Source organism: Rhinolophus sinicus, chromosome 4 (genome assembly GCF_057876585.1).
Source record: "Rhinolophus sinicus isolate RSI-liver-muscle chromosome 4, RSI-T2T, whole genome shotgun sequence".
NCBI classification, from domain to species: domain Eukaryota; kingdom Metazoa; phylum Chordata; class Mammalia; order Chiroptera; family Rhinolophidae; genus Rhinolophus; species Rhinolophus sinicus.
Window position 1 is genome coordinate 52,060,930 of NC_142504.1, and position 14,085 is coordinate 52,075,014.

Below are 14,085 nucleotides of genomic sequence, written 5' to 3' on the forward strand. Positions count from 1 at the left end.
GATCATACAATCGCTCCAATCTATGAACGGTGGACTGTAAGTGTACCTACCTCCAACGGCTCTGAGAGGATTTAAGGGATTGCCTGGTACATAGTAGAAACTCACTGAGGCTCTATTCCATCCACTTCTAACCTATGCAGGCAAAGAAGATTAGAGAACAGGGCTTGTGTGTATGTGGGGGACCAGGGTATCTAGTATGTCTAAAGTAGAGCTGCTAACGTAGCTGCTATGTTGAAGACTTGCATGTACCAAACATTATTAATGGATCTAATCCACACAATTTCAGGAGAACGGGCACTGTAACTTCATTTTACAAATGAGAATATTATGGCACAGAGAGTTCAAATAGCTTGCATGAGGTCACACAGACACCAATAGTAGACACAGGACTGAAATCCAGACGCTTAGAGGTGTGTACCCGTCCACCACACTGTCTCTCCAGGACCAGTGTGGTTCTCATGGGCTGCCATGAGGATCAGGAAACTCGCTGCTTGTGAAACAGGAGTACAGGTCTGAGCACGCAGTGCAGATCGTGGGCGATGTTATACTGTCGCATTAGAATGTCCCAAACCCAACGAGACTGAATCTGGTGACCTTTGAAAAAGAAGTAACCTGGCACCTTCGTTTGGTTCTGAGTCCCCTTGGAGCCAGTGCCCCAAAGAAAGCATCATGACCACTATCTCAGGGACAGATACAGAAATTAAGAATTGTCCATTGCTACAAACAATGCCGAATTTCATAGTTCGGTTGTCAGGCTCTTTCTTACCTTGGGCTTTCAATTAGATTTATCAAATTAAAGTACACAGACAAAAGCAGTGTTTCAATTTTTTAAATTTATTGTGCCTATTGTAAAAAACAAAGTACTTAATTCAAGCAGCAACTATGGTGGCTTCAGGGTATGTAAATGAAAAGCTGCAAGGCAGGTATTTGGTTAAAGGGCACGAAGACCATGCCTGGAAGCTGCATGTGGTCTACACTCAAAGGCATGATAATGTGGGTGGCTGTAGCTGCTGACAGAGACTCTGGAGACAGTGGTGCTAAAGGCTACCCCCTTGGCCCTCCCCCTGAGTAATGGCGGGATTAGTTATTGTTACAGATTGGAATAATCTGTGTGAGTAGTTTGCAAAACTGTTATGCAATAATAGCATCACAGAAAAATGCACATGTGAACTGAAATACACCAAGCCCAGAAAGGATTCCCAGCTAGATCCTCAGCAAACTCTGTCAGGGACAATAAACGAAGAAGAATTGACCTCTTTGTGCTACCATCTGTTACTGACTCTTTCCCTCGCCGCAGACTGCTATTCTCTTAAACAGACAGAAGGCGACGATGGCAAAGTAGATGACGCTCTTGAGCAGGAGGAGGAGGTAGGTGTAGTAGGCAGAGGTGTTGATGAGCTGCAGCTGCAGTGTACCTACGGAAAGTCATTTGGTCAGTTCCACCTGCCCGCTGGAAAGGAGAGGGACTATTAATGGGAGGGGTTACAACTATTTATCTCTTGTGATCTAAATGAAGTGGCACTGCTGCCTCACCAAAACCCAAAAGTAAACATCTTCTCACCACTAGCACCACCAACAAACAAGACAACTCAGCGTCCAGCTGCCAGACCAAGTCAATAAACACCCTCTGCTCAATTCACGTGGAACACTCCAAAATATTAAAAAGTAAGGCTGCATTTTCAATGAGTAAGTCCAATGAGAAAAAAAATTTGTGATAAATAGCGTTTAGCATTTCTTCTCCCCACCATGTCTCTAAGTAGTAATAATAGCTATTATTCATTAACCATTAACCAAACGCCACTTATTCTGAAAGCTTTGTATGCATAGCTTTAGTCTTACATAATTTTTACAATAACCTGTGAGATTATTATTTTTTCCCATTTTACAAAGAAACTGAGGGCAAAGAAAGTAATTTGTTTGGGTCATGCATTTGCTAAGTACCTGAAACCAAAAACATGACTTACAGAACACATTCTTAGCTACTCGGACTCTGCATCTCCAAGTGCAATAAGGGATAAACACAAATATAAAGATGAATTGCTGATATCGAAGCATCTGGGACATTACATGTTGTGCAAACAGTATGACTTGTACGAAGAGTACAGTCCATGAAAATACCGTGGTGTTCACAGTGGGTGGGTGGGAGGTTTTAGTAGAGTGCATTACATCACTAAGTAGTCAACCCAAATTCTCTGAAACTTTAGGAGGCAATGGCTCTCTCACCAATCTTTCCTGAGTGACTCTCGTTGGGCTATGGCTCTATGGGTAATTGCACTTAATATCCTTTGAAATTTTGCAAGACATGTATGATATCAAGAAATAATTGATGACAGTGATGGCAGTCCAGACTGGCTGCTCAGTGAAACACAAGGCCAAGTCCTTTCCTGTGGGAATTTTCCTTTGACATACTTTATCTTCATTGAGTGAGAATCCAGAATTATTAGCATGTGACGTGGAAAAGGACCTCAAGAAGTGTTGTGCTCAGAACTCCCTGCCTTTGGTCAGGTAAGGTGTTAGCTGAGGTCCAGAACCCCTTGATATTGGAAGTGGAGGAGAGATTAACAGGGACAGAGCCAGTGCTTCTAATGGCTTTCCTTCTACGTAGGGAGAAAGGGCCAGAAACTACTACCGTGTTTCCCCGAAAATAAGACCAAGCGGGACAATCAGCTCTAATGCGTCTTTTGGAGCAAAAATTAATGTAAGACCTGGTCTTATTTTACTATAATATACTGGGTCATTAATATAATATAATATAATATAATATAATATAATATAATATAATATAATATAATATAATATAATATAATATAAAATATAATAATAATATAATACCGAGTCTTTTACTAATTTTTGCTCCAAAAGACGCATTAGAGCTGATTGTGCTGCTGGGTTATTTTTGGGAAATGCGGTACCTACTCTGTACCAGCTGAAAGAGACACTCTATGCTTGACAGTTCACAAACATGACCTTATCTCTTCAATAACTGAGTTAGGTGTAATTATTCCTGGTTGCAGACGAGGATAAATGTTACTCAGAAAATGTAATTACCCATAATCATGCAAGTAATAACTAAAAGAATTGGGGTTAAAGTCTGGTCTGCAGTACTCAGAAACCCATGCACTCCCCCGACCCCAGCCACGTGTCCATTGCATCTCAGGGCCTTTGGGTTCTCTTGCTCTGTCTTTATCTTAGGGGAAGAGTAGATAACTGAGTAAGTGTAGGAACTCTTGTCAGGTGGCCTGGGTTGAAACCCCAGATCTAGCTGTGTGGCATGGTGCAAGAGACTTAATTTTATCTCATTGCCCTCATCTGAAAAATGGGAAACAATATTTTGTGTCACTTCACAGGATTATTATAAGAAAATGCTTTCAAAACACAGCACAACACCTTCTATATGAGAAGCTCTCAGTAAGTGTCAGTTTATGTTGCTACCTTCCAGCAAAGACCAAAGACTTAAAAAAAAATCTAGAAGCAGCTTGATATCATGTATTTCCTAGTCATTAGAAACAAAAGCCAAACAGATACATGAAGTTCATTGTTGAAATAATTCCAAGCATATCGCTGTCCTCTACTTTGCAGTGATCTCATACCAAAATCCAGCATTTACTGTGTAAAGATGATTACTAGGAAATGATGGATTGACTTAAAGTATCACTCAGTCTATTCTGCAAAACCCAGCCATTCTGATTTTTCTACCTTCAGCCAGAGAAGTTCAAAAGTAAGCTGATCAGTAGGGAAAAAACTGCTATAGCATGACATAAAGGCAAACATGTACAAAAACTTACCACTTTGATCTTTCAAACATGCTTTTTCTGTAGGATTGTTACCATCGATCTCTACAAGAAAAGAGAGCAACTATTAATCAATTGTTTGTATCCATTATTCGACAATGTATATCTGTTTGACAGACAGGTAGGAAGATAGAAAGAAGGAAGGAAAGAAGGCAGGAAGGAAGGAAGGAAGTGGGGGGGGGAGAGAGAGAGAGAGAGAGAGAGAGAGAGAGGAGAATCTTACATGTTTGAAGGAGTCTGGTTTAGGCAGATTTCCCATCTAAAAAAGGAGAGAAGCCATACCTTTCCAAGTCATGTATAGCGCCAGTTTCCCCATAATTTTCTAGAGCTGTGGTGTTTGTGGACATCACAACAATATTAACCAAATCTAATGTCTACGGAGTGATTATTATTGTGCCAGGTATTATGTTAAATGTTTCACATGTGTTATCTCATTTAATCCTCCAGTGACACTGAAGTGAGGACTCCATGTTACAGACCAGGAAGTGAGGTTTAGAGCGTATTAGTAACTTGGGGGCAGAGCCAGCATTGCAGGGATCGTTGAGGGCTATTAATGAGAATGAGCATGTAGAAAGCACTCTGTAAAAATAATCCACAGAAATGGAAAATAATCTATAGAGAGTCAACACAATCCACCGTCGTGAGCACTAAAAGCATCTTCTCTTCCACATATCTTAACTATGCTTAGCAAATGAGCTTTTTATTACAGAAGCTCGGCATTCAGTGCAATTCTTTCAAAGAATAGAAAGATAGACCAAGTCACATTCATAGTTCTCTGACTATATGTATAAAGTCTGAGGTGAGAGTGGTATTTATCTACAACGTTAAAAAAAGCAAATATGCATAAAAGACACAGTGTCTTAAAACGATCATCGATCCTCGGACGGAGGAAAACAGTCTGGTGCTTTCGGTTTATCCTTTTTCTTCTAGGTGTGTTCTTGTCCATATGGACATGCTCTCGCCTGCAATTTTATGCAGTCAACGAGATCTATTTGTGGTGTGTGTGCTCTAAAACATGTGGGTTTGAGGTACAGGCTTTGGGGTAAATCCCATGATTGAAAATTTTAGTATAATCCTGTTTAGATGTTAAAATATCCTCAAGGACTGACTTTAATATGTCTTTAAAGTCTCTCTTTTCCTGACAGTGACTTTATTTACTAAAAGATAAATTAAAATCTCTTACTACCATGCACTGATTGAGGTAGGAACAATAAAGTAACAATTTTCCATAATAAAATCTGTATGTGAACTCATATCCTAAGTTCTCTTTCTCAGGCGAGGTTGGTGGGAAACTTGGACCAGATTAGTTTTATCTCTCTTCAGAATCACTTCATGTATTTGTGCCTCCATGTCATGATTCCAGCTTTTATCAAAAACAAAAAACAACAAGCGAAAACCTTCCAATTCACAGCTTAGAAATCTGCTGTGGAATGACTTTAACAGAAATGCCTGCGTTAGCTTTGCAGCCATGAGAAGCCCATGGGAGACATTTGTTTCAGACAGTAAGTGCCAAGTAACGCACATTATAAAGCGATACTTCTCTCCTTTATGATCATCACCATGGAACTTACTCTACTCCTTACTCTACTCCTGATAACTAGAAAATCAAAACCTGATAGGACACTTCTACCCAGTGGTTATACTAAACTTTCAATTTGCATACTTGCTCTCCATCTGTTTTTAGCTGTAGAAATTATCAGTGTTATTTTGGAATCTACTTTATTTAGGAAAGGATATAAATGAACATATGAATAAATACATCCATGTTATATTTTTGAAAGGAAGCGTTTTCACCTACATCGTTTCATTTCCTCTTTCTTATCCCAGCCCCAGGAGAAAGCCAATGTAAATGTTCGAACCGAATTTGATCATTGGGGAAACTCAGGTCCCAGAAGGTAAAGACTCACTTCAGGAATTCAGAGCGGTGCCCAGGGAGGGTCCTAGCTCACCTTGCTATGTGCTTGTTCCCTTGCTAACAAGGGCTGGTTTACCACTGGGGACAGTACCAGCGGGTTCCGTCTTGTGGGGAGCTCTGGGGTCTCTGGTACCTCATGTTAATGCTCCAGACTTTAGGTTCTGAGTCTAGTGGGTTCCTGGACCCCTGCCAGGGCAGGGCCATTCAGTCCTCTGCCCACACTATCCAAATATGTACAGCATCTGAATCATGGGCACTCCTTTGGGACATCACGGGGGACGCTGAATGATTAGAAGAGTATGTTCTCTTTACTGAGTGCGTCCTCCTTGGGACAGCAGTGCGTCCTGGTTCATTCATCCACACCTCCCTTCCTGGCCTGGCACACGCTCGGCTGCAGAACATGTGTGTCGAGCAGCATTTCCACTGGCAAGAGATATTTTCATCAGGGGGAATGGAAATATGTTTCTACATGGTAACCTCACCCTACCTTTAACTATGACATTTTACCCTTTGGTAGTATATAAAACACAAATCTAAAAAACCTAACACCATAATAAAACTGCAGCCGTTAAATTATTCTAGTTTTTCATGGAGCTTTGGTCTTGCTCCCTCAGATGAACACCCTTTTGTCACCTAATAACTCCCTGTTAATGGGTTATACTGTCAGTATAGCAAAACTGAAGCGACAGTGACTTTTCTTGCGTAGTAGAACATTCCTGAAAGATGTATCATTATTCTTATTTCCTGATCAAGTAAAATCATCAAGAGTGGATGTTTTTAAAGCATTTACTCTGTGCTAAATAGCTAGGTGCTTTCAAATATGTTATTTCATTTAACCCATGCAACTTTAAAAACATCACTGTGACCTTAACATTTTGGATGATAAAAGTGAGGCTGAGAAAAGTGAAGTAAATTTTTCTGTTTCTTTTTCTTTTTCGTGTCCTATGGGGAAATAGGACGTTTATGCCACTGTTAAATGTAGAAACATTTAAGATATATGGTGTGCCAAAAAATGTATACAAGTGGACACTTTGCTCAAAGTTGCTCAAGCAGTAATTCGCCGTAATCAGAACTGTCTGGATGCCGATGGTAACCACTTTGAGTACCTCTTGTAATTGCAGAAGTTGAGCGTGACCTGTATTCATCTTTTCTTACCAGTATATATTGAGTATTTCAATTTTAATAGCTTTTTCCTCTCTTAGAATATGTATACATTTTTTGGGGCATCCTCTTTATATATGTAAACTAATACTTGACAGAAAAGGAGGGGCATTCCCTTTGAAAAAGTATTCTGCGAGATTGTATTTATATTTATGTACACATACCTTTCTTCATTGAAGGAAAAAGAATCTCTTGATCAACTCCATTTACATTATTCTCGTGTCTGACTATACATTTGTGCTCTTTATTCATTGAGTTCGCAGTCAGGGTCAGCCAGCTGAATTTCATGTATGTGTCGTTAGTCTTCATGGTAGTTCCCTGCTGGGATTCCAGAATGGTATTGCTGTTCTTTTCCTTCCAATGTACCTTAATAACATCAGGGAAAAAATTCTCAAGAAGACAAAGATATGTTCCAGCCTCTTGGTGGTTTATTTCAGCCATTGAAGGAAGAAAAATAGTGGGCTTGGGGGAGAATTCTGGACCAAAGTTTCTATCTGTGGGAGGAAATGAGATAGCAATTAAGAAGGATCGTTAGAAAAACACAAACATTGTTTGGTTTGGAGCACCCTAAGGCACAATAAAAGAAAGAAAATTTGCCTTTGAATTAGTGTTTCTTGTGGCCTTTCATCCACAATAGGTTGTGAGGTACTTATTATTGTTCTTACTTTCGATGGAAAAAGACATGCAAGAGGTCCAGTAACTTGCCCAGGGTCACAGCTATTAAATGCCACAGCTTGGATTAAAATGTAGCCTGTGCTCCTCTCCACATGCTGAGATGGGATATGACTTTCAACTTCTCCATATCAAGGCTTCCAACTTCTGTAAATGTATATATATTTTTAAATCTCTTTTGTATCATCAAAGTGGAGCCTGTTTTCAAGGTGGAGTGTGGATGGCGGGGAGGAGACCCGATAACTTAGATGATCTCTACAGATGAGAATCTTTGGTCATTTCAAAAGTATTTCCCTTTCCCATGCCCTGAATATTGTAACTCAAGCTCGCTTTGGTCAAGTCACACATTCTCATGTTCTGCAACTCTGTGGAAACTCACTCTTCATTTAACTGATTCTGGAATGCGCCATATTATCTTTTTCCTGTATAAATAAATGCCAGAAGGAAGTTTCTCATTTTTTCTAAGCAATACCCGGTGACTTGTTTCAATGGGAATCTACTTCCACATGCACTTAACAGCCTATCAAGTTGAGCTTTCAGCTTCAAATGTGGACCCCATGCCCACTTCTGAAGTAATGGAGTTCTCCAAATTGATCTCTAATTTTATATGACATCTGAATTTCACATCTGAACCACTCCAGATTTTTGAGTAGGGCATTATTTAAAGTTGCACCTCCAAATTATTTATGATGCCTTGAATTTCGAAGCAAAATAGCAATATTTCCAAAACTTCTATTAGAAATTGTATTATTTTCAGAAATGCTCATATTAATCTTATTAAGTAAATTTCCTGAACAGAATTTTGGTCACTTTAGAAAATGCTTACCCAAAGCACATTTTAGTTTGGAATTTCATGTGAAGTTTAAGCATGACTGATATACCCTAGTTTGAGTATACCATATTTTGACTCTCAGTGTCTCCCCTAAAATTTGTATTTACACTATCAGCCTGCTGAGCCGTTCTAGAGCTACACCATTTTTGTTGTTTTCTTTTGCTGAATAAAATGTATATATAAGTGGTGTAACGTTAAAAACTATGGTTCTAGAGTTTCTTGCAGACATAATGTGAAAATATGTAACAAAACATCGTATGTTTCCAAAGCTTTCACCTGAATGCTGAATTTTACTTGATGATAGATACATTTATTATTAATCTAATGATTGAAATTATAAATGTTAGAACCCTTTCCAATTTAATTTCTAACTGAAAAACAAGCGCTTTACTAATATTCTCTTTGGACTAGTGTGGAGCTAGTTTAACAATTCCAAGGACATTTTTTTAAGAAAAAAAGAATTGGATTTCTCATTTGAGAAGAAAAGAAAAAAAAATATCTAGAGAATTTCGGCCTGTGTAGCAGAGCTGTGATTTTTATACTAAATCAGTGAGCAAACAATGTTGAGATTTTCAATCATGCTGTAAATATAACTTTAATTTTATATATCTTGCTATTAGTGCAGCGGTATTTTATTGATTATAACAGTAAGACACTGTATATTTCTCCAACCACATACTTTGTTTTGATTTAAATAGCATTTTATGATAAACTTGAAATTTCTGTGTTGTAAAACATTATTCTTATCATCCGTCTTTTTTCCTTAGCTAGATTCTTTGTCATTTTCTCAAGATAAAATTAATCTTGAACTTCCATAACTTTCTCAATGTCAGTAGTTAACTGAATGTTAAATAGTTTACTTGAATATATATGGTTAGTGCCTATATTTTGGATAACTGTATCATGTTTTTACTTACATTCCTTTTTTAAACTTAGTAACAGTGTTATTTTACGGTCAAAATCATTTTTATGATGCATATGATGGAAACCAGTTTAAAAAATAAATAAACCTTTCCAATATATTTATATACATTCATTTGCATAATCAAATAATATGTTTGAGTTAAATTGTTTAAGTTGTTTAAATTTATTAAGATGCAGCAGTATGAATTCTATAGAAATTTACCAAATGTTAAGTAAATTTTCAATTGAAAGCATATTTCAAATCTACACATTGATATTTTATTCTCTAGGTTTTTCTTCTCATTTTTCTTTTATCAAATAAGTAGTTATAGCTATTTTATGTTTACATTTGAATTTCAAAGTTATGATATTTCTAACTATATTTAATTGACTATACATATTAACCATTTTCCGTATGAATTTAAAAATTTTTTCTGATAAATATGAGCATTACATGCAAACTTACTGGCTATAAATTTTAAGACCAATAATTGTTGGTGTTAGAGATGAAATCAGTTAATAGAAAGGATTAAGATTTAAAGCACATGAAACAATAGGAAAGTTAAAAGCAAGCACATGTTAATCTCATTTTTCATGCCAAATAAGGGGAAAGTGGTGATAAAGAGAAATGAGAAACAAATACCTCCAAATCTTCTTTTTTTTTGAGCATTTAGAAGTTCAGCTGAATTGACTGGGGAATTTCTGCTCTGTCTGTATTATAGGCTGCAAACAACTCTTCATACTGGATACAATTCTCCCTTTACATTTGGATTTGGAAAACATCCATCCAGCGCTTAAGATATGTTACAGTGCACAAGTCCTTGATTCATACCATCTCAATCAATTCCCATGCAACCCCTCTGGAGGCATGCTTATCCCATTTTATTGGTTAAGAAACTGAGGCCAGGGAATAATCACCCAATTTCACATTAGCAGTAACTGGTGGAACTGGAGTTCCAGGTCATCCTGATTCCACAGCCCTGGCTCTTTCACCATCAGAAAAGAAAATGAGTCAATTCACAAAACTAACCTATGATAATCAACTTTGTTCTTGGGCCAAACACTTCCATGATAGTTACATGCATTGTACATGAGCATTTTCTACAAATCCAAACATACACAATAGCCAAACACTGTTACAATATTTGCACAGTGTTGACTATACATGTCTTTATTAAAATGATTTGTTTTTACAATCTCTCCTAAGATTTCTACACCTAATCCCTATCACATTCCTGTTTTACCTAAATATTCTTACCATTATTCCAATTTGATTATTCCATGTCTTCCCTCTATTACCTTGAAAAAACTGCCTTCTTCTGGTACCTACCTGTGATGACAAGTTTTGTTCCATCACCGAAGATTTTTCTATCATAATTCCACAGTGATTTAACCCATATCAAAAACTGTAGACTAATGTAACTTCTCTGAGTTTTTGAAATGCTAGTGGACCTATGGTGGGCTGCAATTCAAGACATCAGGTTCTAGTCCTGGTTCATTTTGCTCATAACAAGTTGTGTGGCCTAGCAAATCAAGTAAATTAAAGTTTTTCGTGTTTTATCTGTCTGAAAACAATGATGTTACTATCAATTCAACATCACTACCAGTGCCAAAGAGAGACCAAAGTGAAACAAGATTTGAAAGCAATTTGATTAAAATACAATGGAAATAAAAGATTATAATAATTATTAACAATTGGATTTTGATAACTCTGTGTTCCAATATGACATTGTAATCACTTGGCACCAAATCTGGACCTCATGAAGGAATTCAGCATTTGGGGGTTGCAGTAAAATGGGTGGCAATGCATTCCACTTTGCTGTAATGCATCTGGAATTTTGAAAGCCATCACCACAGCAAATGTGCCTAATTAATAAGCAACCATTTGTCTTGTCTTATCTGCATTTCCAGTGTTAAGAAAATCAAAGGGAACTTTGGCTAAAGCCAAATAATATGCGGTCACTATATGGAACTGCTTATCTCATGTTATCCAAAACAAATAGCTCTTTCCCCATCAACAACACAATCTATTGACTTTCCAAGCTTTCACCAGAAATTTCAGCCTCAAACGGACATCTTTCCAGCTCATGCCGAAAGTTCAGCTTGAAGCTCCTGGCATTGGGCCTTCAAGCCAGAATGACTAGAGAAATGGCAGGATGCCTGGCCTCAAATCCTCTTACTGTCACCATAGATCACTGAAACGTACCTGGCTCACCATATCTGCTGAGGGTCACCATCTGGGAAGGTCATTAAATGTTATAGTGCCCATGGCACTGATGCAGTGGTAGTGTAGACTGGGTTTCTTTAAGGGCCATTTCTTCCATTTTATAAAATGGATGTTGAAGGCAACAGTCACTCTTTTACTTCAGTTTCCTCCAATGGTAGTAATTTGAATTCTGGAGAGTTCACATTTATATCACCAATCATGTCCCAGCCTTTGTGGCAGGCAATTTCTAAATTTAATTTCATTTGATCCTCACAACATCCACTTGAGATGGTTGTTACATAGGTAGAAGAAATGGATGGAAATATATGAAAATGTTAAAAGTGATGTGCCAATATTAAATTTTATTTTATTTTATTTTTGTATTTCCAATTTTTTCTATAATGGGCATGCAGCATTTTTATAATGTTAATAAAGCAATGACCAGTGAATCAAAATTTATTTGCTAAAGGATCGTTATGCAGAAAGTGATAGTTAAAGAATCGAAGTCTATAATTTTCCCTGCACCACACTCTCCTAAACAACATTTTTCAGGGCCCTCATGAATTATACCTGTGTCATTATTTTTCAATTTGACGGCTACAACTTACATCGAAAATATAATCAGTGTGAAGAAAAAGGACCATAAAATTGCTTTTTAGTTTATGAATTCATTTGTCATATGCTCACAACCACGAAGAAACCAAAATCTATCATTTGTTTCGTTTTTTTTTCAGTGCTTTATCAAAGTTTGTGAAAACTCGTTTAATGGATCTGGTAGGCTAGAACATCCTCGTGAGATGTATCTCATCCAAATTTCATCTCTAAGGCTAATGAGAATGAAAATTTACTGGACTGAATTTAGAAGAAAACAAATACAGCTTATGACATTCTTGAATATGGTCATGAACTTAAATATTTTGATATTTGATATTAATCATCTGCTGACCAAATGACAAATTTAGCAAGTTTTTGTTCAGTTTTTCCATTGGTTATTTCTGGAATAAAATAAATAAAATATGTAAACTTCTTTACAAATCTTTCAAGAGGAAATACCAAATGGCCTGAACATTTCCTCCCCTTCTGGCCTCACAGGTTCTCTAACGAGTTAACTCCTCGTTAGTGTTAGTGACCTCCTTGGGACATCAGGCAGACACCTGCCTCCAAGGACCCAGACGGTGTCCCCATTCTCTCCAGAATTCCCACCAGACTGGGACCGAATCCAAGAATTCTGAGCCAGCCCCAGCACCTAGGCTGCAGCACCTGTGTCACCTGCCTCTGCTCCCTACTTTAACTGAAGAATTTAAAGAAAACTTACCTGTAACGATGAGCTATGTACCAGGACCAACACGTTGATTCTCCTGGCATCTGTCCGCCCACCAACTGAAAAGCCTCTATAGAAATATCTCTTTGTGCCTGTTTTAAATTTGTTCCCATATTTTCTTAAATATTTACATAAATATATAAAAATTGACCCTGCCAGCATTAAACCAAGATGCAATTGAAGCGAAAACACATTATATATACAGGTAGTCCAGACTGAAGAACTTAGTCTTCTCTGCCTGGGCAGCTTGGTTAGTTTAATCTTCTCTGCTTGGGCAACTTGGGTTATGTCATTTCCATATCAACTCACATACGTTGGAGAGTATGATTTTATCTTGTCACCATTTTGTCTGAATTTTCTAAATCTCCTCTCTGTAAGGGTTTTCATGTATGAAATCTGATCTTTCCCTACAGTGTAATTGAGAGTTAATGTATTATTTTTAATTTTCAAAGAGGAACAATAATAGGAATAATATATCTGAGTATTTAATAAATGTATTTCAATATGTTTCCAGGTATTTTTTATTTATATGTATTGAGGGGTGGGTATCTGGACTGATTCTAAAATAACTTATTTCCAGAATATAATTCCCATTGATAGTAGACCAGATAAGCTGTTATAGAGTGCGAATTCTTAATAATGGTCTCTTTAGCTATTTATTGCTGAAAGACTGCTCCTTTGGACTTGAAAATACCCTTCCAGTTTCCAGGGCTTTGACTATAAATCCTGTCCTGCTCATCAGAGGATCTTATTCGGTTTGGAATTCCTACAGCTGTTCCATGGTAAGTAGAATGCAAGCCTCAGTTATGCAATTAGTTAGCTATGCATTTTAGTACAACTGCTATAGTTCTTTTTCCAGCTACAACATTTCTAGCAAATATGATGGCACTACACAAAGAAAATTGAGTGGAACAATGTCAAAATGACTTGTCATTTTATAGAAATACCCTAAGAATCATATTTTCAGTATTTAATGAATGCATATTCGACACTACTATTTGATCTCTTTTTTGGGGGGAGAGAGAACTAATTTCTGTGCCATGATTAGAAGCAGAAGCATTGTTTTCATGCATGAATAGTAATACAAATTATGAGCTATTACTAATTAAGTAGTCAATTAAAGACTTAACTTAGAAGGTCAGGCTATAGAAGAGTAAATATTCATAATATAAAAACGTGACTTATTGTTTCTAATATCACATAATGGTCCACAGCAATTACTCATGTGATCTTTAGGTAAATAACCAAAAGAGTCCAAGCCTCCATTTCCTCATCTATGGAATG

General features: G+C 37.2%; 1 protein-coding gene across 2 annotated transcripts in view; it reads right to left on the reverse strand.

Annotated features, from left to right (window-relative positions):
* Positions 1 to 814: 814 nt before the first annotated feature.
* TARP (TCR gamma alternate reading frame protein) overlaps positions 815 to 14,085 on the reverse strand; it is a 31,765-nt gene continuing 18,494 nt past the window's right edge. The window contains exons 1-4 of one of the 2 annotated variants that reach the window (XM_074340535.2): positions 11,481 to 11,629; positions 7,032 to 7,361; positions 3,786 to 3,836; positions 815 to 1,415 (exon numbers count right to left, since the gene is read on the reverse strand). In XM_074340535.2, coding sequence (XP_074196636.2) covers positions 1,273 to 1,415; positions 3,786 to 3,836; positions 7,032 to 7,361; positions 11,481 to 11,511 — 555 coding nt within the window. In that variant the 5' untranslated portion in view covers positions 11,512 to 11,629 and the 3' untranslated portion in view covers positions 815 to 1,272. Of the gene's footprint in view, positions 1,416 to 3,785; positions 3,837 to 7,031; positions 7,362 to 11,480; positions 11,630 to 14,085 lie in introns of those variants that run through there. The other variant, XM_088797818.1, reaches the window with a different exon arrangement.